Source organism: Sorex araneus, chromosome 1, assembly GCF_027595985.1.
Source record: "Sorex araneus isolate mSorAra2 chromosome 1, mSorAra2.pri, whole genome shotgun sequence".
In the NCBI taxonomy this organism is placed as follows: domain Eukaryota; kingdom Metazoa; phylum Chordata; class Mammalia; order Eulipotyphla; family Soricidae; genus Sorex; species Sorex araneus.
In genome coordinates, this window is record NC_073302.1 from 382,656,231 (window position 1) to 382,684,172 (window position 27,942).

General features: G+C 37.3%; 2 protein-coding genes across 2 annotated transcripts in view; one reads left to right on the forward strand and one right to left on the reverse strand.

Moving 5' to 3' along the window:
- Nucleotides 1-27,942, forward strand: part of COL28A1 (collagen type XXVIII alpha 1 chain) — a 589,571-nt gene that overhangs the window by 352,891 nt on the left and 208,738 nt on the right. The window lies entirely within an intron of this gene.
- Nucleotides 92-27,915, reverse strand: MIOS (meiosis regulator for oocyte development). The gene is made up of 11 exons (XM_004602210.2): nucleotides 27,695-27,915; nucleotides 17,241-18,582; nucleotides 16,865-16,963; nucleotides 12,961-13,215; nucleotides 12,185-12,354; nucleotides 9,876-9,941; nucleotides 7,230-7,388; nucleotides 3,670-3,822; nucleotides 1,946-2,150; nucleotides 1,602-1,731; nucleotides 92-814 (listed from the first exon to the last, which is right to left on the reverse strand). The coding sequence occupies exons 2-11, from the start codon at nucleotides 18,532-18,534 to the stop codon at nucleotides 718-720; spliced, it is 2,628 nt and encodes an 875-aa protein (XP_004602267.1). The 5' UTR covers nucleotides 18,535-18,582; nucleotides 27,695-27,915; the 3' UTR covers nucleotides 92-717.

The window sequence follows — 27,942 nt, forward strand, 5'->3', positions numbered from 1 at the left end:
CGACTGGTGATGCAATGCAAGTGCCTTACCCACCATTCTATCATTCGGCGCCAGGAAGAAAATCTTTGAAAATAAACCACAACAACAGAAATTAGAATCTGAAAGTTTATAATACGCTCATTCCCCTGAAATACTGTGCATTTTTTTTCCTCAGGAGAGAAATACTGTTAGATACATTCTTAATTCTGGCTTTGCTAGAAAATAATAATGATGTGTCCAAACATTTTTTATCTCAAAAAAATTAAAATGCATGAGGAAATAGGCTCATTTAAAATATACTCCAACCATACATTAATAAAATTTATTTTCTAGTGTGGAACAGAGACTTCTCCAATTCTACCACGTGCATCTGTGAATTAGACATTTTATTATATTTCAGAAAGTATACAGATTTTACTGAAGAATATTCAATTTCAGCTTGGAAGACACACATTCAAGGTCTGTTCTTGTTTTTGCCAAAAACTCAGCTTGCACTGTAGCCATAATTTCAACAGAGCCCTACAAGCTTCTCCCAAATGAATGTTTTCAATCTACTGAATGGACTTTCAGCGGCATTTATCTCTGGAAAACACATCAAAGTCACTCAAACTTCAAACTGCTGATTTGAGAGAATAATTTATTTTCCCACCACAGGAGTCTTGAGTGGCTTTTTCTGAGGTATGTGTTTGAGCTAAAAAGGATAGCCACACCTGAAGGTTTCTCTATAGTAGTAATATTTTATGGCTGGACAGTCTCTGCAGGTACCAGATTCCCTGTTGTATCCAACTGCATACATTTACACGTGCATGCAGACACTGGACACTCTGCATGGTCCCTAAAAAATAAGTAACAGTTAAAAATTTAAATTACACACACATGTACATTTATCATTGTACCAATCTTGATCTATAATTTATCAAAATAGTTTTTAAAAAGCAACAACAAATTCAAACCAAAGACAAAAGTATTAAAAAGCCAAACAAAATTATGGGGAAAAAGATACTAAAAAATAAATACCTTTACTTTTTAAATATATAACAAGATACCTTAATAACAGTTCTGAAGATGACAGAATGTGTTTAGAACTTAAAATTGACAATGACAAAAGAGGTATAAAAGTTACAACAAAGAGGTGCACAGGATCATGCTCCTGTTGAAAATGAAAGTTAAATACATGAGAGGTAAATAGACCTTAAGGGTCTCCATTGCATGAAGCATTTACTACAAACTTTTTAAGTAAATGCTTATTTACTTAAAAACAGCTTACTTAAAAGACAACCAATGTAATACTTTCATATCTACCCATCATTTGTAAATTCACTTTCATCCGATATATTATACAATTGATCCTTGGACAAAAATTGTTTAGAATTGCACAGGTTTACTTTCACAAAAATATTTCTTCTATTCTCTTTCTGTTTTCTGTGACATTAAACTATTTCTTTCCTAAATCTTAATTTTATACCTAAAAATGATAGAAATGCTAACAACTTTTTAAAAATCTCGTGTCCAAAAAAAAAAAAAACCCAAAAAAACTCTTGCACGAAAAAATACATAAACTATTTAACAATTAATTTATTTCTCTAGCTCTAAGCAAATTAAAGAAGGAATGTGCTGATTACCTGAACCAACTAAGCATATGTCCAGCATGGCCACCATGCCTGCAATTGTGACACCAGGTAAACCAGTTGTTAAATTGAGCTAATTTTTTGTCCTTGCTCAGGTCTACTTTTTCATCTGATTTATTTCCTCCTATGAGTCAAGGAAAACAATCTTCATTAGCTGTGCCACAATATCTTATTCAAAGTCTCTTAAAAGAAATCTCTAATACTATGTCAAAATGTAAGTCATATGATATATTGAAATAGCCACTTTAATGCTAGGGTTTAGCTTAGATGGAATAATCCTCAGCCCCCACAAAAAACACACAAAGAAAAGGAAAGTACATTATAGAATTATGTCATACCAGGACAGCTAGAGACAGGTGTTCCCATATTAATGAGGCAAAGAGCACATCGAGGAAGGGGTTTTCGACAGCCAGGGCAACTTGTGACTTTAGATTTTGTTGGTGAGCCACTGACACCATACTGACTAAAACCTCTGCCCTGATGAGGCACAGGTGAACAGCTGTAGGAGATAGACTTGCCACAGAAATTGCAACTCACAAACACCTATAAAACAAATGAAAGTTGAAATAAATATAATCCATATGGACTACACAATGGAAAGATAAAAAAGATTCAATGTTCCTTCAATCTCAGTGATGCTTAAGTAATTTTTATCTTTCATATTTTAATAAAATCTGTTTTGCCAAGTCTTTAAGAAATTTTCATTTAATATTTCCTCTATATTGATTACTTCCTCTGTGCTACTTCTCTTTAGTTAGATTCTTCCTATTACCACTGATAACCATAGAAAATCTTGGAAACACTGGAGTCCCAACACTTAAAAAATAACAATGATCTCAGAATTCCTACTGAGAATTCCTACCAAATTTCTTAATTGGCCTGTAAATTGGAATTGATATAATCTCCCAAATTTTATTACATAGGAAACAACATATTTCCTAAAATAAAAGTTTAAGTGCATGGGGATACAGCTCAGTGGCAGGAGTACTTGTCTCACATGTGTGAAGTCCTGGGTTCGATCCCCAACATCATATGCAAAACCAGTGCGTGGCATTAAAGATCCTTTCATGATAAACAGTCCAAATAGTTATAATCCTTTCATAGTAAATAAAACAAAAGCAAAAGAAACTTGTTCATTTTACTTTTTTTTCAGGGACCAAATCTGGTGGATACTCAAGGCCCACACCTGACTGTATGCTAGAGATCAGTCCTGGTGGTACTTGAGGAATCATATGAAGGGTTGGGGATCAAACCCAGGTTGAACCATCAATCTGCATGCTGTACAATCTCTCAGACCCCTGTTCATTTTACTCCTGCACTCTTAAACACTCACCACATTGGTAACAAGTATCTTTAAATACTATTCTACTAGTACTTGGGTTGTAAATATAAGTACCCAAGATTCAACTTTCAGAATAATAAAACAGCACCATCCAGTGCTCACATTAAGAATATACCTGATATTTAATGTTGGAAGATAGTGATCTCCTATCATGTGCTTTATGTGATAACTGATCTCATGTGTTTAAGCTTATGCTGAAAGAAAAAATATTCCATGTATAATTAAGACAAAAATATATACAAAGTACTAAGCAAAAACCCTGCCTAATTACATATAAAGAGCACAGAAACATGTAACTCATAAATGGAATTCATAAGATTACAAAGTATAAGTATAAAATTTATAGATTATTCACAAGATTATAAGATATTATTCAAATTCTAAAAGCGCTTGGAATATAGTGGAAAAACTCAAATAGCTCTAAGATTCACTTAAGGTTACCACCAGTTCTCTACGTTAGCTGTAGTATGCTCTGTCTCATCCTAAAGCTCAAGCTCAAAGGATTGCTAGAAAGTAGCTAAACCAAAACACAGAAAGAGCAAGGACAAAGTGTAGTCTAGAAAAAAGTCTAGAAACTCAACACAGGAAAGAGAATGAGTGAATAAAAAAATTTAAGTTGAATTCTAGATTCACCCTACATAATGTAATTTGAACACTTTGGTTTTTGGCTAGACTAATAAGCACATTACAGTTTTATTTTCTCTAAAACAATGTACTCACCTGTGCTAATGGCTTGGAACTAGGATCCAACTTACTCCTGTGAATATCAAATTCAGCCCGTTTGTGCCAAAACCTCCAGGCATCTAATAAATTTCTATAATTCTCAATCCAGTATTGAACCCTTTCGTCTTTAAGAACATCTAAAGGAGAGCCCTAGAAAGAAAATATGAATTATTTTAATTTTAAAATTTGTTGGCTAAACAAGAGGATTCCCGGTCACATAAATATAAATCTCAGAATAACTGGGTTTCTTTTTTGCCAAAAACTAACTCTCAAGAGGATAAAGATAAAATAATTGATGAAAGTTTCATTAATTTAAGTTGGTCTCTACTACTGACATAACTGTGCATGGTATGCAATATTATGCCAAGGCAGCAAGTCTAATTCTATATTTTTTATTAAAGTTTAAGACCCAATGGCCTAAAAGCCAACAATTCATCTTCCTAACTGAATATAAGAAAAGAGATGCAAATGGGTATCAAAATTAAATTTAGCTAAGAAAATATAAAGAACTCTTAAATGGTCATTTCATTTTTTAAAAATCAGAAATGCTAAATCCTAATTCACAACAACTAGAACTAAGTAGACATAATCCCTGGTTTAAAAAGAAAATTCACAAAGAAATAAGAAATTGTGATACCTTTTCTCTTCCATATTAGTAATAACTAAAATATATATACATTGTCAAATTTACATATGATGAGTCTTCATTAGATAAAACCTAAAATCAAGCTCTGAAAAAAATATACAGAAAAAAACTACAGAGATGAATTATAAAGAAATTACGAGTGCTTAGGAAATAATCTGCAAATAACCAGTAACAAAATATAAAACCAAAATGAGCAGAAAATCACTAAATCTCCAGATGATTACTGTACAGAACATCCAGTATTTTTTTTTTTTTGCTCTTTTGGGGTCACACCCAGCGATGCTCTGGGATTACTCCTGACTCTACACTCAGGAGTTACCCCTGCCGGTGCTTGAGGGATCATATGGGATGCCAAGGATTGAAACTAGGTCAGACGCTTGAAAGGCAAACACCCTACCTGCTGTACTATCACTCCAGCCCCAGAACATACAGTATTCTATTAAAACTCAGAAGAGATGTAAAGACAGCCCATGGACTGAGAAAATTTATTTATGCAGCACAAATCTGATAAAGGGTTAATATCCAAGATATTTAAGGCATTCGCAAAACGTTACAAGAAAAAAAAATCCCACCCCATCAAAAAATGGGGAGAATTAATAAACACTTCCTCAAAAAAAGAAATACAAATAGCCAAAAGACACATGAAAAAATGCTCTATATCGCTAATCATCAGGGATATGCAAATCAAAACAACAATGAGATATCTTCTCACACAACAGAGATGGGTACAGATCATAAGAACAAGAGCAACCAATGCTGATGTGGACACAAGGAGAAAGGGACTCTTCTTCATTGTTGATGGGAATGCCAACTGGTCCAGCCTTTTTGGAAAACAATATAGACATTCCTTGAAAAGCTAGAAATTGAGCTTCCATATAACCCAGCAATACCACTTCTATATATATCAATATATCCTGAGAGCCCCCCCCCCCCAAATTATATATATATATCCCGGGAGCCCAAAAACACATGGCAGAAATGCCACCTGCACTTCTATGATCTGAGAACAGATGACTGGTCAAAGAAACTATGGTATACAACTATGCTATGGAATATTATACAGCTGAAAGGGAAAATGAAATTATGAAACTCTCTTATAAATGAATGGACACGGAAAGTATCATGCTGAGTGAAAAGTAAGTCAGAGGGAGAGGGCTAGACATAAAATAATTGGACTCTTTGGTGAGATTAAAAACAAACAAACGTAATATAAGACTAGCACCCAAGGACAGTACATACAAGAGCCAGGAGGATTGGTCCATGGTCGGAAACCTGCCTCAAGTGCTGACAGAGAAGGCAGTTGGGACAGAGAGCAGACCACTATGACATAGATAGCTGGAAATAATCACTGAATAAGAGCTATATGCTGAAACTAGGTAAAGGAACAAACAGGATAACCTCTCAGTATATGTATTGCAAACCATAATGCCCATTAAAGAAGGGAGGAAGGAAAGAAGGGAGGGAGGGAGGGAAGGAAGGAGGAATGAAAGGAGGAGAAGAGGGAGAAGGGGAGGGGAAGAGAGAGAGAGACAGACAGACAGACAGACAGAAGAAAAGTGCCTGCTATAGAAGGGTGGTGGAAGGGAAACTGGTGACACTGGTGGTGGAAAATGTACACTGGTGGAGGGATAGGTGTTGGAACACTGTATGAATGAACCCTGACCATGAACAGCTTTGCTATATCTCATGGTGACTCAATAAAAAATATAGATAAAAATAAAATTAGAATAATTTTTGGTTTTTTTTTGTTTTGCTTTTTGGGTCACATCCGGTGATGCACAGGGGTCACTCCTGGCTCATGCACTCAGGAATCACCCCTGGCGGTGCACAGGAGACCATATGGGATGCTGGGATTCGAACCCGGGTCGGACACATGCAAGGCAAATGCCCTACCTGCTGTGCTATCACTCCAGCCCCAGAACAAATAGTTTTTTAAAAGATAATGAAAACTCATATTACTAAAAAGTCAACAGAAGTTTGGGGAGATATGTCAAAGAACCAGACCACATGCTCTGTATGTTAAAGTCTCAGGTTAGATAGATCATCAGTACTTCTTGCTACTCAAAATACAACCAGGAGTGGTCATCCCTGAGCACTGAGGCAGGAGTAGCCCCCAAGCAAGCTCGGTATGATCCAAGAATAAAACAAAATTACTAAAGAGAGCCAACAGACAAAATAAAGTGAAAGACTGAACTATTTACTCTAGCCCCTAGAAAACGTAGGGAAAAAGAGTGAAAAACATAGTACAGGGGTTAAACCAGTCAACCCTGGCTCAATCCCCAGCCCATATATGGTCCCAGGAAAAATACCAGGAGTAAGCCCTAGTATCACTGGGTGTGTAGTCCTCACACCCTACCTGCAACAAATAAAAACAAAACCCAAATGGAAATTTAATCTTGATCAAATATAATGGAAATAAATTAAAAGCACCTGATTATCAGACTAAAGTTTCTTTCAAAAGAAAACCAGAATTCTTACACAAGCAAGTGCATACCTAGTTATGATAATAAAGGTGTTCAGAACAGGTCTCCCCAAAATATGCCATCTCAGCATGAAACAATGGTATAGTTCTATAGGAGCTCTGCAACTATAAAACAATGTCTTTAATACTACTGTAAACTATGATACCACAATAAAAAGAAAAATAAATTTTAAAAAATTTGAGAAATTGAAAAGATGTTTCCCCACTTTACTTGAAATATACATGAATTCAAGAATGACATTTCCCTAAGTAAAGAGGAAAAACTGGATAACCAAATGGAAAAAGGTTAGAGTATAAGTTCTCTCTATAGATCAAGTGAATAGGTGAAAGCAAAATGCCTTTAGAGTATATCTATTAAATAAGGAGTAAAACGCAGTGACGCTAGTTAAGCACCTTTCCCCCTATTAACTGTTGCCACACTATACGCACCTGTAACATGCAGTAACTTGCTGTTTGAACATCCCCAGTTCTATCAACATAACTCTCCATTAAGTCCACTCCATCCTTAGTAAGGCCTGTAAGCAGTATTCCTTCCAAATTTCCAGCCTCTTTCATTTCATTGGTCAGCTTTTCAATATATCTATTTAACTGGAAAATTCAAGTAATTTTTTAAAGTAATAAGTTTTATGATATATTCTGTACTTAAAAATTCCTACATTTGAAGCTATTTTATTCCTAACAAAAACATTTTAAAACAAAATGGTTGCAAATTTTCAATTTAAAAAGAACTATACACATTTTGCAAAATTTCTGCTATTATAGTATGGTATAATACAGATACAGAATTTGAATTGAAGAGAAATTCAAAGTTATCAAAAATATCTTGTCAAGTCTTCCTTGACTTCATCTTACCCAACTCTGGTCAAGGCTCTTTTAATTTCCCCTGGAACTGTCATTATTATAATAATACTTTGGCACTTTTATTACTAATTATTTGTGTGCATTTCTCACTATAAAAATAACATATGAATAACTATACGTGCATATGCAAAACTATATCTGCATTTCTCACTATATACACAGTATATGCATAATCAGAAATTAAGGAAATTCTTTTATAGACTCCCTAAGAGGTATGTTTAATATCTCCATCTGCTGACCAATCTCACTCTCACAGATGAAAATAAACTAAAATACTAAGTAAATGTTTTGAAACAAAATTTTTGGACTAAGCATTGGCTTATATGACTGTAAAATTTTGAAGTACAATTTCACATTTTATTAATGTGTATATATCCAAAACCAAAGTTCCAATCTCACTATCAAAATTAACCCATTTATTCTTCTTATGTCCTCTTCCACTTCTCCTCTGGTAGACACAATATTTTCTACAGTGTTTTTGTTGTATTTTGCTAGTTCCTTCACACAGTTGCTATTTATACTCAAAGTATAAAAAAAAATCTGTTAACTGTCTGACTTCCTTAACTTAGGATGTCACTTTAAGTTCCATCCATATAGTCATATAAAGCATGTAAATTTAGCATTCTTAAAGAAACACATATCTAATTATGATAATAAACGTGTTCAGAACAAGTTTCTGTAAAATATGTATCATGTAGTTTAGTTTAAACAATTCAACAAAGGCCTTGAAAACTCACTGTGGCACTGTCGTCCAGTTGTTCATCGATTTGCTTGAGCGGGCACCAGTAACGTCTCCAAGTGAGACTTGTTACTGTTTTTGGCATATCGAATACGCCACGGGTAGCTTGCCGGGCTCTCCGAGAGGGATGGAGGAATTGAACCCGGGTCAGCCTCGTGCAAGGCAAACGCCCTACCCGCTGAGCTCCACAAGTATAAATTTATATTTATACCTACACATCCGATAATAATTGATGACTTTGTGAAGATAGTGGAAATTTAGGAGAAAATTTCCTTTGCTTTCCACAGTAAAAATGTTGACAATATCATGATTTAATAAAGAAATTAGAATTGTATGTAACCACCTCCAAAATGCCATTCCAGGCTTTTTTCCATTCTGGAGAAAAACTTTTTTCCACGTTCTCTCTTGAACAATGTCTCACTTACTCATCTCAATGTCTCTTTGTGAGCTTTTATAAGCCGGAGAAGCCCATATTCTCTCTTGAACATGCTCTCTTGCTCTCCTCTCACATCTAAAACTATCTTGCTTCACTATTTCTCCTCTTCCTGAAATTCTTTGTGAAGGAGAGGTGACAGACCTACAAATGGCTGTGCTGAGGTTAGGACTGACTTTCCTGCAGACAGCAATTCCTCGCTCCAGCCTGTTTCCATGGCTTCTGCAGCAATAGGGTAACATGGATCATCTCCTATACCATGCAGAACAACAAATGAACACAAGGCACAGATTGACAGCTGCCTAGTGGGACTAATGGGATGTGAGCACTTGACATGTTAGAGCTCATAGCCAGCTGTATCAGTCCTGATCCAAGCCAGGGATTTCCCTGAGCACTGGTGGCTAAGGTGGATTAAACAGAGAAGTGGAAGTACCTTCCTTGCTCTCCACTTTACAGAGCAACCAGCAAAAGAACTGAAGTATCGTCAGTGAAACATACCCTAGATGTGACCATGGAAGATTAAAAAATACTAAAGAAAAGACATTAGCATCCCTATGTTCACTGCAACATTATTTATAATAGTCAAAATCTGGTCACAATTCAAGTGTTCAAGAACTGATGACTGAATGAAGAAACTTTGATGCATACTGACAATGGAATACTCAATGGCTTTAAGAAAACATGAAATCATGTAATTTGTTGCTATATGGATGGACCTGAATAAAACCATGCTAAGTTAATCAGAAGAGGGACGGACACATAGAAGAGGGACAGACATACATGTGGGATATAAAGAAACAAAGAAAGAATATAACAAATGCCCAAAGGCAATATAAATTGAGAAATGGTCTTCAGTAGTAAGCTTACCACAGAGAAGAGGGGACTAGTATGGAAGAGGGAATACTGAGACAAGAAAAAAAAAATGAATGCTTCGTGTTTTTAGAAGAACTTATAAATCCCACACATATTGATAACTAACCTTAGTTTCTTTATTCAAAAATATGAAACATTAATCACTTTAAATAATTTAATTAGTTCTTACCTGACTATCACTAAGGAACTTACAAGCAAATGCCACTCTATCACGTACTGCAACTTTGTTTTCATACTGGAAGAGTTAAAAACAAAGGTGTTAATTGTAGATGCTATGACTTAAATTCTGCAGATTGAATTTTATATATCTAATATGCAATCTTATTGTCAAATGCATTTGTAAGTTGTGTATATAATAAAAAAGTCATTATCTTTTTTTTGAGGATGGTGTCTCCCAAGATTATTTCAGATCTTTTAAATTCCAGTTACTCTTCTCCATCAATTAAGTAAAATATGACTAATTCACTTCTATTCGTCACCATTCTCTAACACTTTCTAAAAGTTATTTTATTTCTTCAAGATGCAACATTAAAATCTTTAGCTTAATTCATCCTCCCCTCAAAAGAATAACAACAGTAAAAAAACACCATAAAGTATAGTATAACCTTGGGTATTAATTTAAAGTGGCTAGAAAGGGCAAAATATATAAACTAATGAACTGCCAAAACACATACTAATAATTATAAAAATGTTCATACTTATCAACACGTTTTTTTAAACTGGTATTTAAAATATTAAAGTGATGATACACCATAGAGATGTCTCTGGACCCCTGCCAAGCTATCTCATAAAAGGCAACCCGAAGGGGCACAGGTGAGTTCCCCTCCCCGCCCCAATAGAGCTCCAGCAGCTGAAAACCAGAACTCAATCGCCACCATGCTTAAGGCCAGTCTCCACAGAATCTGAAGAGCCTCATCCATGAGTGAATCTGCTGAAATACTCAGGTATGCAAGACTTGTGACTGAAATCTCCAGACCTGCACAAAGTCAGGAATGAGCAACCTTCCCCATCTCCCTATGCTTCCTGCAGTCTGGCAGTCACGCCTAGGAATTGTCTCTGGCACTCCAGAGGCTCACAAATAAATCTCTTAGAAGAGAGCAAAATGAGAGGAACATGCAACGGAGATGCATCTGGACCCCAAAGTCACCATTCAGTTAAAAAAAAAAATTAAATTAACCCCAGCTGTATCACCATATTTAAAATTTTAGAATTTCTGAAGCGACATCTCATACTCTATACCACTAATGTACCAAGAGTAGCACACCATATTTGATGGAGTGTAAAGTAGAAGGCAACCAATCTCTGGGAGGAAAAAATATATATAGATATACATATACATACATTTATTTTCATATATAAGGACACAAAACATAGCTTTTAACATGTTAGTACTCTCTTATACAAGGGTTGACTGGCTCCAGGGTGAAACACAACAATCTTCACACAATTTCCTCTAAGGAAACTTTTTGGGAACATTTTTAGTGGATTATTTATAACAAGCAATACAAAATATATCATTTAGGTCCTGTTTTGGAAGCAGGGTTTAGGGATTGGGGTGGAAATATTTGAAATATGCTGGTGAGTAGGTAGGTGTAATGGTGGTGGGATTGGTGCTGGAATATTAAATGTAACATTATTGTGAACAACTTTATAAAAATAAAATTTAAAAAATTATTAAAGAAGTGCTATAATAGCAAACATGAAAATAACTTTCATGCTAGAAAGTTCTCAGTTCTAGAAAGAAGCCCCCAAATACAAAGACAGTTATGGTACTAACATGAAGCTGAAAATACTTTATACTGCACATCTATCAATTCATTTTTGTCTCAATGTTTCATAAAGTATTTGGTAATGTGATAAATGTGATAATTTGGTAATGTGATAAAAGTGATCAAACCCACAGAGAAAACATACCAACGAAAAGAATTATGAAAAATGAAATAGTTTGCACTAAGTTATATGATCACAAAATTTAACTTTCTTACTGAACAGGTAGAATAATATTAATTCAAACAAGACATATGGTCACTGTAACAATAACTTATCCTGTTTTAGTTTACTTAAATGACCACATATAGATACATATGCTTTACACACACTTTCCCCCTCTTCCCTTCTCTTCTCTTTGCTAGGATGATGGTGGGGGACGCTGAACTTGACTTCATACCTGTGAGGTGGGCACTTCTGAGCTTTTTTATTTCATTATGGAATTTGTTCATAATAACTGTACAGTTCAGTTCTTACAAAGATAAAATCCTACCCCTTTAGGCAAATTCAGTAAGCGAATCAGTGGAGAGTTGCTTAAAGCTAATGTTTAAGACACTATAAATAAAACTCATCAAAATAAAGCAATATTTAATGTAAGACATTTATATTTTTTTGAGTATTAGACTAAAAACAAAACTGTTGTAGAAATAGAAAATTGGAGAGTCTCCAATTTAGAAAAAAGTAGTCCTCATAAAACAGAAATTGGCTTACCAAAACTCCATCGTAAGATCCTGCTTCACTTGTCAGAAATGCAAACATGACACAGAGATATGGGTTGTTTAGCTGTAATCGTAGAGTGCTGCACATTTCTCTCCAAAGGGAATTCTTCTCATCTGTATAACCTGACAAAGCCATCGCAACCACATTGAGATTCAGATCACCTGCATATGAAAAATAGTTAATCAAAGTGATCAAAGGATTCTATTTCCCATTTCTAGTTCTTAAATCATAAACAAATAAAAATTAGAAGGGTGATTTTCACACCTTGAAAAATAAGCCCACAAGAACAGATTTGATCCAAATTAGAAATTTTAGCAAAAATAACAAGTAAAAAATTTCATTCTTATGACTTTTGCTCATATTATAGACCCCATCGTTCAGCGATTTTGCTCAAGCGGGAACCAGGAACGTCTCCATTGTGAGACTTGTTGTTACTGTTTTTGGCATATCAAATATGCACCACAGGTAGCTTGCCAGGCTCTGCCATGCGGGCGGGATACTCTTGGTAGTTTGCCGGGCTCTCTGAGAGGGAAGGAAGACTCGAACGCGGGTCGGTCAAGTCCAAGAAAAACACCCTACCCACTGTGCTATGGCTCCAGTCCCCTCTAAGCACCACAAGGAGTAATTCCTGAGCACAGAGCTATGAGTAATCCTGAACATAATTGGGTGTGGCCCATAAACAAAATACCTAAAATAAATAACAATCAAATTTTTAAAAATTAATCCTTTTTCTTTAAAACGGTAAAATGTCACTATCTAAATCCTACCTTTTTCTGAAGATGCCCCTTCATTCAGGATTTGGATTGCCCGTCGGATATCCAAATTGAATAATGCTACAGCAGCAGCTCTCTCCCATTCCCCTTCTTGTACAAGGGAATTCAAAAATGGCCCCACATCTACATCTGTTCCTTTCTTTATCCACCCACAAAGTTGTAAAGCTAAGATTCTCTCATCACTTAAATTCTGAATATCAGTTTGCTTATCAAGTCCACTCCAATTATGTCTGCTAGTCTCCACCATTCCTAAAAAAAAAAAAAAAAAAAGAAAAAGAAAAACCCTTTTATATTAATTGCTTACTTTACTACTTTTAAATATATATCTGGAAGAGTTTCACAAGTAACTGTATCAACACCAGATTTAATTTTCAACTTTTCAGCTGTAATCTATGTTGCATAAATACAAAAAATGCCACATAACACATGCTCAGTATGTGTTGCTCAGTAGTTTCAGCCATTAGAATAAAGTGGATGCTTGATGAACTAAACTAATTCTGACTAAACTTCTGTAATTAATGTAAAATTGAGGATCACTATCCAATTTACCATTGTTCGTTCCCTCCACATCTTCTAGAACTAATCTAAGTTCTCCTTCAATTGGAACATATGCTCAAAAAGCCCAAAAGAATTGTTCTATTCCTATGGTATCCCCAATGTTTGAGAGCCAGTAGACAGTTGTCCTTTTGATTTCTCTCTTCTTATGCCTGCGTATATGTATACACATAAAAAGTTGAGACCCCAATTATTAAAGCACTCTGACAGTCTATAAAACTAAGATAGTGAGAATACTTCCAGTTATTTTCTCCTTACTAAGTGAGAAATTATACTCTCATTCCTTTTCCACAGGAATTCTAGATAATCCTTGTAGGATTATACAGAGGGCAAAGGTTAAGGTGTTTGCTCTGCATGTGATTCACCCCCATTTGATTCCAGTATGTTCCTCAGCACCCTGGGAATGGAGGCCCTAAAGCACAGGGCCAGAAATAGCTCCCAATGCCACAGATGTGGCCCCAGGCTCTCACCTTACAAATAAAATTAAAATTCTTCCATTACATTACAATCAAGATAGCTGATTTCAATGGCAGAATAATTTGGTGTTAAATACAGCAAATTAAAGACAAAACTCATAGGGTCCATTAATTACAATTCAAAATCTTAAACATTTAAAAAAGTTTTACCATCAAATGTGGCAGATAATACAGTGAGGAGGGCTCTTGACTTGCATGCGGCTGACCCAAGTTTGATCCCTGGCACCAGATGACCCCCCCAAGCCCCCAGAGAGTGATTCCTGAATAGAGCAAGGAGAAGCCCTGAGCACCGCTGGGTGTGACCCCCAAAACAAAACCAAACAAAAGTTATCCCATCAAAATCAAAGATTTTGATGGGATAACTTATATAGTTATAAGTTATCTTATAACTATGTAAGATAATATATAGTTATCTTATTATGTAACAAAAAGGATTTCCTGAATAATTTGGTAGTAAGAATGATCAACATGTAAAAAAGCTTTTTATCAGTAATTTATAGTAATTTTCATTTTTTAAATAATTAGACCAGCAGCAAATGTTTTAAAAAAATAATTTCTCTGTGGGAGGCAAAACGTTAAGATGCACTGCATGATCCCTTGGTAACCTTCTCCCTTTGAGTACAAGTGCTATCTACATGGCTACCTTGCGAAGCACACCCAATACATCCCATCCCCTGGACCAGTCATCTGCAACCACCAGTCCAACGGGTGGAGAAAACAATGATCTATCAACCTGGTTATAATTTCTGGTCCATGGATAGTATACAGGGTAGGTGTTTGTCCACAAGTGTAAAGATGTTAAAGAACGTTGCCCTCAACTCTAGTACAGGTGATATCTGCAGCTTATTTCAAATACTATATATGACAAGTGAAAACATTTGTAGACATAATTATGGTTATTGCTCAACTGGCTCTGGATTAATCCAAAGAAAATTACCCAGTGTAGGTCTAAATTCATCAAGGGGACCTTAAAAAGAGTCTAGAGGTAAGAGAAACTGGAGGGCAAGTCTCCTGTTGGTCTGGAAGTACAGTTGCCAGGAATGAGAGAATCTGTGAGGTGGTGATGTTGCAACAAAAAGTGAGCTCAAAGTGACCTCTAATAGCCAGCAAAACTCTCTATTTACAACTCAATGAACAACCATAGAAGCTTGAAAAAGCATTCTGACCTTCTGAAAGGACAAAGTCTGGCCAATATTTTAGTTTTGTGAAAAACCTAAGTATAGGACCAAGTCAAGTTAAACCCAAAATCACTATCCATGGAAATGAGACAAAACTGCATTTGAGAGAAAACTAATATAATTCCAGGAGCTTACTTTTGTTACACTTAAGTGATTAAAAAACTGAAAGGATAAACAAAAGTAAAAATATTAAAAACTGTCATTTACAAATCTATAAACTTAGTGATTAATTCTTCACAGCAGTGAGTCTAAAATTATACACCATATTTGTATCAGGTTCGCTGATATGTGCAGATTCATTTACAAGGATAAAATAGTATATTTTTTACTTCATTAATAAAAACTGTAGTTTTAAATTAAACTCATTTATTATGTATGTTAAGAATGTCTTTCAAGTGGGGTGCTAATGAGAGAACACCATTAAAAGGAAACAGATCGATAAGTAGTCTACCATATCTTTTCTCAATGTAGATCAAACTAATTTGAAAATTTTTGAAACTGTAATAATATAATCATTTAATTGAAATGTATGACCTAATCTTATTAAATGACAACATTTTCCTCCCATTTTGTATTATTTGTAATTATATACTTATGGTTATAAACAATTCTACTTAAAAATCAAGCTAAATTTATTTACTTCACCTTCCATTCTTTATTTATTTGTTTATTTTTTGGGGGGAGGGGTCACACCCAGCAATGCTCAGGGGTTACCTTCTGGCTCTGCACTCAGGAGTCACTCCTGGCAGTACTCAGGGGACCATATGGGATGCTGGGAATCGAACCTGGGTCAGCTGTGTACAAGGCAAATGTCCTACCTGCTGTTCTATCGATCCAGCCCCACTTTCCATTCTTTAATTATGTAATATGACTTGAGCACTTTCACTCAGAATAAAATTTAATTATCAAGGCCAGACATTAAATCAGTGATTGAGATGACTGTAACTCACAGTTCAATTCCACTAAATAAGAAAAACAGTTAAGGACATCAGTGAAAAACAAGTTTGCCTCATCTGTAGTTTTTATTTTATTCTTAAAGTGTATCAACTTAATCCTACTTTAATTCTACTAGTTCATATTCATTCAATCATCAAGGACTATTTTAAGTAAGGTCCCTGTAAGTCCATGTGTGATGTCATTCTTAGAATGTGCTACAGAAAAAAAAGTGAAAATGGCAAAAAGTAAAAAGGGTCACCTTTAATAACCAAACCTTCTATTTCATTTTTTTTTCTTTTTGGGTCACACTCAGCAATACGTAGATGTTACTCCTGGCTCTGCACTCAGGAATTACTCCTGGTGATGCTCAAGGGTCCATAAGGGATGTGGGGATCAAACCAGCTCTTGCCACATACAAGACAAATGCGCTACCCACTGTACTATTGCTCCGGCCCCTTCAACTTCATTTTTGAAAGAAAAAGAACTGATAAAATCCAACAAGGATCCTATAAATTATGTAATATAATGCCTCTTAAACACTGGTTCAAAAATAGTAGGTACTACATAAAAGAATACACCTATAAAGTCAATATCCCTCAAAAAGGATTTTGTATTTAAAACAGTGCACAAAGATCTACCAGACAAGAAAAAGTGTTTATGCAATTTATACTGAAATAACTAAATAATAATGTGAAGAGTATCAAGAACACAAATTATAAGCATGCTGCAAAAACTAAAATAGAATTTTCTTACCCAAGGATGATTTCACGATTGACTTAATTCCTGCATAAACCAATGTTCCTTTGTTGCCTGGAGATTTCTGATCCATATCTTCGGTATACTGTTTCATAAGTATTTAAATACATAGGAAATAATAGTGATGAAACATAATAAATTATTTCAAAGCTAAATTTATTATGGTTTGGACAGATTTCCTCCTCCTACACAACTTGCAAAAGCAGTATTTCCAGTTCGATAATTTTACACAATTTTATGCTGTATGAAATTTAAGTGTTATATAACTTGTACTTTCCTATAAAACGGCATATTTACAAGACTGACCTTTCAACAAACTTAAAAGGTTATTTCTATTTCATTCACCTCAGAAAATTCATAAAGCAAAGGATATAGTGCAGAGTATACCAGAGTGACTTGAGTTGTGGATCTTCATTTCCAGCTAAAATATGATTTCTCCAGACTTGTTCTGTATCAAGCCCATATCTTGACAAAGCTCTAAGGCGCATCTTTGTAGCTATATCTTTATCTAAAGAACTATCATTTTCTTCTTCTGCACATTCATACAAATGACGACCACAAGCCCACATTAAAGATGTAATTGGACTCCAAGCAAGGGATATTCTTTCAAATACAGTGAAATCAGACATTGTTCGGTTGGGAGTTACTACTATCATTCGATTTTGACTTGTTGGGTGCCAAGCAAAGGAAGCGATGTAATTGTCACAAGGTTGCACACTTCTTTCAATTATTGTAGGTTCAGTTTCATCCCCAAGGGGAGTGGGTGTGTGCTGCATATCATATAATCTAATAATATTACTATCCCTTGTTAAAGTGGCAAGCAGTCCAGTCCTAGTTGGACACCATGCTACTTTTGTTAAAGGTTTTGGTTGCTCAGTCAAAGTCAAAACTGGTTTCTCAAATTTTCTAAGGTCCCATATTGCAACCTGACCTTCATAGAAGGAAGCAACACGATCATGAAAGTATGGGTCTACTGTCACCCCTTGAACAGCTTTTGTATTTACAAACATCTTTTGGCTTGTATTCCGAAGATCAAATATGGCCAGATTACGATGCATACCAGCAAGGAGAAGCTTCTGATCTCGTGGAAGCCAACAAAGAGACAGACAAGCATCATTTTGTCCTAATTCATAAAGTGGCTTTGTTACTAATAATGTTGTTTCAGTTTCACCTGCTGAAAGTCTCACTTTTTCCATTGGAACTATATCAGGGGTATATTTGCTGCAGATATCCCAAATAAGCACCGAAAAATCAGCTCTATGTTTATCTAGACCAGCAGCAAGCCAGTTACTATCCAATGGATTCCATGCTAGAGTATTGCACTGTCGTGCATGTTTTGGAACAAATTCTTTTCCAATTAAATCTTTGAATTTTGAGTTATGATCTTGACCAAGACTTGTAAGTACAACTCGCCCATTTGCTTGTCCAACTGCTAGGAGACATTCAGGATCATAATTGAGATACCAGGCAACACATTTCATATAGGGTGTATCTGAATTGATAGACAGTAATGTAGCTGCAGAGTCCTCAGATAAACGTAAAGATCCAGCTTTGAGTTCTGAATTCACAGTAGATTCCACATGATAAAGGCTTAGTTCTGAGTCACAAACAACAAACCTATCAACTTGGTGTGGTGCCCACAATATATCAGGTTTGGTACCGCTCATGTTTATGGATATACTTGAAGAGTCTGGTCAGGTCCATTCACTGAGAATCTAAAAAAAAAAATGTTTAAATGTTAATAACAGTACATGCATGATAAACTATTAATTAGGAAATCATATAGGGACTCTGTTTTTCAATATCTGTGTTTCTTCTAATTGCAAGAATTCAACAGTATTTAGTGGGAAGGAGAAAAAGAACTTCCTACAATAAGATGAGCTGGTAGAAATTTGAGAACTTATTCTCGCTTTGTTTCACATGATCAATTAACTTAATTGCATAGTTACTTAGCTTTAATTTAAACTGAGTTAAAATATAAAATAACATCAGTGTGGGTAAGCAAATAAATACCATCCTTCAGAAGGGGATAAAACATGAAAGGATTATGAATCATGTTCTTAAGCACTATTTTAGGGAAGCATTAACCAAATGAAGTTTCTACAGTGAATCTGGCACCAAGGAACAAGATGGCTAGGGTCACATCTGACCACTGAGCACTAGAAAAGTGGCCTGTGCAAAATTTAAATTCTATTTAACTTTCTTTTAAAAAGGGAAAATTTGTATACTATATTTGGGTTTTTATTAGACATCGTGATTTAAAAGATCATTTTTAGTGTTTTTTTAAAGTTTTAATTTTATTGAATTACCATGAGATAGTTACAGACTTACAAACTTTCATGATTATGTTTCAGTTATAAAAGGATCGAATACCCATCCATCCACCAGTGCCATTCTCCACCACCAATGTTCCCAGTATCCTACTTGCCACCCTTCCCACCCCATCTCCCTTCCCCCAACCCTCCCCCCTTCCTTGTGGCAGGCACATTCCCTCTTACTCTCTTTCTCCTCTGGGGTGCTATGGTTTGCAATACAGGTACTAAGCAGCCATCAGGTTTGTCTACTTTCAGTACTCACCGCATTCATTTGTGGAATATAAACACACAACAGGAGGCTAATACCTAAGGACAGTAAAGATAAGGGCCAAGAGGATTGCTGTATGGTTTGGAAGCCGGCCTCACGTTAGGGGAAAAGACAGCTGGGATAGAGAAGGGACCACTAAGTACTTTTAGTGTTTTAGGCATAGTGTGTTCTAGCACCAGTCCCACCACTGGTGTCAACTTCACTCCACCAGTATGTCCAAGGTTACTTCCCACTTCCTCCCACCTCCTAACCTACCTCTTTAGTTTTTTCCTTTCTAGATCCTTCAGTAGACGTGGGTTTTTTTTTTTTTTTTTTATTAAATCACTGTGAATTACAGAATTACAAAGGTATTTATGATTGAGTTTCGGGCATATATTGTTCCAACAACAATCCTGTCACCAGTGCCCACTACCCTCCACCAATGTTCCCAGTTTCCCTCCCACTCCCCAACCTGCCTCAGTGGCTCACACTTTTCCCCTCCTTCATTGTCCTGGTGTTCCCATACCTAATTTATCTCCCTCACCCCTGTCCCAGTGCCAAGCTTCCCACTGAAGACCAGTTCTCCTGCTCTTCATTTCTATTGCCACTGGGTATTGGATATTTCCCCAATGAGGTTTCTTTATATCCCATATATGAGAGATCATGCTGAGCCTATTCTTCTCCCTCTGGCTGATTTCATCAGACATGATACTCTCCAGATCCATCCATATTGCAGCAAATTGCATAACTGTCTTTTCTTAAAGCTATGTAGTACTGCATTGTGTATATGTACCATAGTCCGTCCATATGTTCATAAGTTCACGGGCATTTGGGTTGTTTCCATATTCTGACTATTGTACATAGTGCTACAATGAACATAGGAGTGCAGATGTCTTCTCTGATTTGTGCTTTTGGGCCCATGGGCTATATTCCTCAGGAGTAGAATTGCTAGGTCATATGGAAGCTCAATACCTAGCTTTATGAAGGATGTCCATCTTCCCAAACAACTGGACAGTGAACATTCTCACCAGCACTGAATGAGGGTTCCTATATCCCCACATCCTCACCAACACTGGTGGTGTTCTTTTTAATGAGTGCCATCAAATGCGATCAAACTTGGTGGTGTAAATCGGTATCCCTTGTCCTGCTTTGCATTTCCAAGAGCAGCAATATAGAACATTTTTTTTATATGCTTTTGGGCATCTGTAATTCTTCTTTGAAGAAGTTTCTGTTCATCTCTTCCCAATTTTTTAATCGGGTTGAATTTTTTTTCTTTGTAGTGTTCTATTAGTACTTCATGTACCTTGGATATTAGCCCTCTGTCAGATGAGTGATGGGTAAATAAATTCTCCAAGGTGTGAGCTGTCTTTGCAGTCTGGTCATTTCCTTCGAGATGCAGAAGCTTCTTAGTTTAAAGTCCCATTTCTTTATCTCTGCTTCTACTTGCTTCATAAGTGGCATTTCCTCTTTAAAGATGCCTCAAGCTTCAATGTTAATGCATATAAATACTACATGTGGCTAACATAAATAAGAGATTTAAAGTACAATTCTATTAGTAAGACAGAGGCTTTTCTCAACTTTCAAAACTAAGTTCTACATAACAAAATAAACACTGGAACATATTAAGCAGAACTGAGTTTAAATCTGAGCTAGACATGTTAGTTATGAATTTGTTGTTTAGAGAGCCCTTTTGTCACCTGTGTTGTTTTGGGTGCTTTTTTATTTTGTCATTTTATCAACATAAGAGTAGGTTTAGCTCTGTATTTTCAAAAACTTACTGTCCTTCATGTACCACTTGTGTCAGTATTCTTATTTAAACTGACTCGTTTTTAACCCTAATTTCTTTAAATTAGGGTTAAATGTATGAATCATGTATCAACATAACATGCTAATTATTTCAAATATACACCATTTCTAATATATATACACTAAAAAGATAACAAATATGCTTGATCATGTTCTACCTAAAATTATCCTGTTTGTGACCACTGGTACATACCTCACACTTTGGGAAACTGAATTAAATGTTCATTTAGAGGCTCTAATCTAATTTTATAAAATCTGAATATTGAAATAAAATTCTTGAAGATATATTCTAGCAAATTAAGCACTAAAATAAGTATCTTAGAAATTATTTTAAGCACTAAAATAGGTATCTTAGAAATATAAAGGCTACCTACAACAAATTCCAACCAAATGGCTGTTTATAAGCAAATCTGACTAAAGAATGCAGTCTAGATTCAAAATGAATAAAGAAAAAAAAGAAGATATTTAAAGTTTTTATGGCAAATGTGTGCACAACCATGTTGTCAATTCTATGACTGAATCAATGGTTCATTCATTCTATAACCCCTATCCCAATACAAAGAGTGTCAAAGTCTCTTAGTGTATACTAAATAAATCCAAATCAAACATTTTTTTCTTTACTTTTTGACTTTTTTTTAAAGTTATTCTTTTGGGAGAGGGTGGTAGACGTCACTAAATGATACTCAGAGGTTACTCCTGGCTCTGGACTCAAAGATTGCTGGCAATGGTTCTTTGGAGACTATAAGGGATGCCAGGGATCAAACCTGGTCAACTGTATGCAAGACAATTGCCCTACCGGCTGTGCTATTTCCCCAGCCAGTTTGTTTTGGTGGGATTATTTTTACTTTTTTTTGTTAGCTTTTTGTTTAGTTTCAGTTATCAGTCTAGAATTTTATAAAATCAAAGTTTGGATGACAGGGAAAGACATCTAAAAATTATGATACTGACTTTTTAAACATCTGTTAACAGTTCTCAAGTCTAAAACCGATCATTTCAATTATCTTACTAGCAGACTTAAATTCTTCATTTTCTTGCCACTGTCAATTTGCCTTTCTCAAATTCTAGATCAACCGAATTACTGTCTCCTACTCAAGATGCCAAGTCTTATACTACTGTAAACTGATTCTCATAAATTAAAGTCTACACAGTTAAGTTTTAATTGTGCTAGCTCAGATATTCATATACTATCTAATCCCTACTTAAAAACCCTCTAATGGTTTCCTACTGCTTTTAGTAGTCTTCCATATCTTTAATTTAATCTATAAAATCATAAAATGCTCAGTCTCTAACTACTACTTAAGCATCAAGAAATCTCCTCCTTAGAAATTAAATCCCAGCAACACTACACTTCTTTTCAGCTTCTTTTCAACTTCTGGCGAACAGAACTGAGAAAATAGATTCATATTGTTAGTGACAGTGGTTTTCAACCACCAGTAGATGAATCAGTGCTAGTCCACAGGTAGCTGTAGCACTGTCATCCCATTGTTCATCAATTTGCTGGAGTGGCCACCAGTAACGGCTCCATTGTGAGACTTGTTACTTTGTTACTATTTTTGGCATATTGAATATGCCACGGGCAGCTTGCCAGGCTTTGCTCTGCAGGAGGGATATTCTCGGTAGCTTGCTGGGCTCTCTGAGAGGGACAAAAGAATCAAACCTGGGTCGGCCGAGTGCAAGGCAAATGCCCTACCCACTGTGCTATCGCTTCAGTCCACCTATATATGTCATTTTATAATTGTATATGGACACCACCTCATATATATCATTTTATAATTGTAGCCTATAGCTAATATGCTAGTCTAACAGAGAGTCTACAATGTTGTGCTAAAATTATGTACAATTTTATACAGAATTTAAGAACAAAGATGAAAAACAAAATCCTCATACAATAAAAAACAGCTACGACAAAGAATGTATACTGCCATGTAGATATTCATATTCATGCCCTTACCCCTCACAGGGTACATTTCTCTGTTGTTGTTTTAGCCACGCCCCGTGGTGCTCAGGCCTTTTTCCTGGTACTGCAATCAGGGTTCACTCCTGGTGTGGGGCCAGGGGGCAGAAAGTGGCAGGGGACAGCAGGGGGATGACAAAAGGGTAAGCTGCAAATGCTCTTCAGGCTGTACTATTATTCCAGCCCCCAGGGTAAATTTCTTCTTAGAGATATCTTAAGATACAGTCCACTGGGGCTGGAGTGACAGCACAGTGGGTAGGGTGTTTGCCTTGCAGGCGGCCAGCATCCCAGCATCCAATATGGTCCCCCGAGCAGCGCCAGGATTCCTGAGTGCAAAGCCAACCCCTGAGCATTGCCAGGTGTGACCCAAAAAGAAAAAAAGAAATACTGTCCATTGTGCCTGAAGGATAGTACAGTGGGTAGGGCACCCCATATGGTCACTTGAGCACCACCAGGAGTAATTCCTGAGTGCAGAACCAGGAGTAACCCCTGAGCATTGCCAGGTGTGACACAAAAAGCAAATAAAAAAAAGTCCATCTTCATATCTCACTGAAAGATTAATATAGGCACAGCTTTTAATCTAGATTTCTGGCCCAGATTTATTTACAGTCATGATTGGTGCTAAGAAAATTTTGTGCCACATGGAAAAATTCAGATTAAAGACCATAAAAACTGTAATTTTTAAAACTATTTTATTCACAACTGACATTGTAAAATCATCAGGTTTCTTCAAATGTTATGCATTTAAAATACATCAACATCCATAGCCCCACACCAGCCAATGAGGGGAAAGGTCTTCCTTTCTCAGTTTTTTTTCCCTTTTCGGGGGAAAAACGGCATGGCGTCCGCCATTTTATAAGGACCATTAAGGAGGTACGAACTTGGTGGCGCGGGAAGGAAAAAAAAAAGAAAGCGGTATGAACTTGTAACAGCGGGACGAGCGGGCGATCTCGTGCCAGCGCACTCTCTGCCGAGATGCGACCCAGGTGGCCACACTTCTGCTGATCGACCACGATCCGGAGGTCAGCTAGACTACTTTTGGTACCAGCAGCTGCATGCAACAATGTCTCTAGACTGTGAACTAAGCCATAACCCCATGCTGCCCCATGAATGGAAATGATACAATTTTTAACATAAATCTCCCTCGACTTAGTTACTAAAATACCAAAATCCAGAACTCCCAAACTATCGCAGCTATCGCAGCTGCAGGACTTCATATCTCTTCATTCTCAGCAATGGAAAACTAATTATCAAATGCTTCCTTGTCAGCAGGGCTGTTTTTGGGAGGGAAACTCCAACAACAATAGTGAGTTCTGTGTTGAAATATGGAATGTAGTCAAGGTAAAGAGAAAGTAAAGTGAAATTTATCAGCTATGGGGGGGGGGGTTGTGGGCGGGCGGGGGGGTGGGAGGTATATTGGGGTTTTTGGTGGTAGAATATGTGCACTGGTGAAGGGACGGGTGTTCAAGCATTGTTTAACTGAGACATAAGCCTGAAAGCTTTGTAACTTTCCACATGGTGATTCAATGAAATAAATAAATTTTTAAAAAATAAAATAAAACACATCAACATCCACAAAAATCTGATTTCACTAATTCATACAAAAGCATAGGAGTTGAGTTAAAGAGACTATCAAACCCTTCTCTAACTCAATGCAAGAATAAATTGAAGATCAGATGTTTTGTTTCTTGTCAAATACTTCCAAACTCCAATCAGGGTTACTGCACAGAGAAAAGATCAACTATGTGAAAAGAAAGGGTCAGTGCAAAACTAAAATGGAGACACTAAAAAGGGTCATTCCTGGTATTGCTGGGGAACTACAGCCTAAGGAGCTACATCTGAGCATTAAAATTGGCCCTAGAGTATAGGGAGGAGAAGGAAAGAAATAGTGAAGGGGAAGGTGAGAAGAGAGATGAAAAGCAACAGGAACGGGGTCAAGAAGATTCAGGTACATCAGTAGTGTTAAAGAATGATGGAGTTAAAACATCTCCAAACCAGAGTCATCACTGAAATCATGAGATCAAACTTTAACAACCAACTTAAAAGGTGCCTGTCAAGAAGGAAAGGTGGACTTGGGGTAGGGATGGTAGGAGAGGGAATTTGGGAACACTGGTAGAGAAGCTAACGCTGGTAGCAGATTGGTGATTAAACACTATATGTCAAAAATCCAACTATGAATAACTTATTAACTCACAGTGCTTTAATAAAATAAAATTTTATAAAAATTCAATGTATTACAAATTTCCAGGCATTGATAGGGCATTAACCCAAGCCCAAGTCCTTCAAAACAACAGAATGTGTGAATTAACAAGGCACATACCATAAAGCCTAATCCTAACAGTGTTTTATCTGTATCCACCCTATGAATAATTATACTTTTTATGAACCCATTTATGTTCACAGCAGGAATATTCACAATGGCCAAAACATGGAATTAATCCCAGTGCCCAAACACAGATGAATAAAGAAATGCACGTAAGAGACTACTACTCCTCTATTTTAAAATATGAAATGATGTCTTCAGTGACAACATGGCTGGAACATAAAGTAACTATGCTAAGTCAAATAATTGAGGAAGTGAAAGACAATTACTAAAGGGTTTAACTCAAGTGGCATACGAATAACCAAAGGAAACAACTGGCAGTATACAACAAAAATAGCAGATTCTAAAAAATGTGATTACCCAAGAGAAAGAAGAAGAGGTAGCAAGAATGGGAGAGGGGTTATTTGGATGGTGATGACACTAAAACTTTGAAGTGGGGACCATGAGATATTTACAAAGAAGAGGGGTGTACTCTTGAAATTTCACAGTATTTTAAACCAATGGTAAATCAATAAAATTTTGATTAATTTTGATGTGAAATGCACATTTGTTAAACTTCAAGTTGAGGATCTAAATGTAAATTATTATTTATCCTATCCATTTCACCCACAGCTTTTCAATCTCCTTTTAAAATTTTATTTTTGAGTCACACCTGGCGATGCTCAGCGCTTACACTGGTGTTGCCGAGGGAAGTACACTCAAGGGAACTACAGCTGGGGATTCAACTGGGGTCACCTGTGCAAGGCAAATGACTTAGCCCCTGTATTTTCTCTCCAGCCCCAAACAAAATTATTTCTTCACAATTCAGATGGATGCTGATTCATAAATATGAATCGCTAGTTATATGGTGGCAAGTTAAAAAAATACAACAAGTCTACCTTATTGGGTAGACTTGACAGACTAAATTCCTTAAGATGAGAAAGTTGAAAATAAAACCCATCTCATCTCACAGAATTGTGATACTCAAATGAATTTTTTACACCCAGCGCAAAGGTTAAAACATCTCTGCTACTCTCCCTGAACAGTTTCAGGAAGGTAAATCTTTTCCACTGCTAAATAGACTGAAAAGCTGGGGGTGACATGGGTGGGATAAACAATAATTAGTTTACATTCAGATCCTCATCTTGAAGTTCAACAAGTGTTCATTTCCCATCAAAGGTTTTTGAGCTGACTGTACTCCTCCCCAGATAATCTATCAACAAAATTGTCCAAAAACGGCTATAGGTGTCAATGTATTGATAAATTAGCGACCACATTAAGGAAAAAAGAAAAAAGTAATGAAAAAAAAGTTTTTACAATACACTTTATTTAATCCAATGTGAAAAAAATACTACCATAAGCAATCAACTTCGACTTTGGGGAACAAGCCTGGAAACTCAATGCGTACTTTACCCCTTAAAGCACAGGGCATTCCCGTTCCAGGGCTGAGAGCAAAGTGTATATAGCCAATAGCCCCCTCCCATCCCTCTATATTGTCTTCCACTTGTCTTCCCTCGACAAATAACAGCAGCGGCTTTAAGAAACTTCCACCATCACCGTCTTCCAGGAGATGGAACGGAATAGATCCACGTTTTCCATCAAATAAATGCTATACAGACGTCTGGCCTGCAAAATGCAGTCACTGGCTAGGCGACTGAGCAAAAGGCTAGGTGAGAGGCTGGAAACGTCCTAGGAGGAATTTTCATTTCTCGCGCTTGCAGAGAACAGAGTGGCCGCCCGCAAAGCTCTCTCTTCCTCTCCCTCTCCCTGAAGTATGCACCAGGGGCACGACTGGAGCGAGGCATGTTGCTATTCCGGGGAGGCCGGGAATCTCAGCGCGACTCCCACGCTCGGCACAGGCTGGGCTGCGCCTCCGGTTCAAGGAGAGGCCCCGGTTCCGCACAAACCCACCCGCTCGCTGGCTGTGGCACGGCCCCGCGGCCCCTGAGGCAGTCGCAGGGCGCCTCGACGCTGCCCCAGCGCGCCCGCCGAGGCCCGGGCGTTCGCTCCGCGCGGTCCCTCAGCAGAGCTGAACGCGACTCTCCTCACCCCGCGCCCCGGCTCGGCTGAGGCCCGCAGGCCCGCCCCCAGGGCTCGGGGAGCCTCAGCTGCTCGGTCACCGGCGGCGACCCCGGCGAGCCTCCCAGTCAGGAGAGCGGAGACGTGGACCCGGCCTCACTCACTCACTCTCTCACTCACCCACCTCAGGCGGCAGCGTGGACGCCGCACAGACGCTTCCGGCCTCGGCGGCCGCCCCTCCCCGCCGCGGGAGCCGGCACTCGGGCAAGATGGCGGCCGCGACGGTGCGGCCAGTGACCCGGTCTACTGGGCGGGGTCCACGACCCCACCGCCGCCGCGCCAGCGGGGTCCCGACCTGGTCTCGGCCTCGGGAAAGGAGTTCCGCGACTCCCGCCTCCCCGGGCCCCCGAGTGGCTCCGCCCCTAGAGGCGG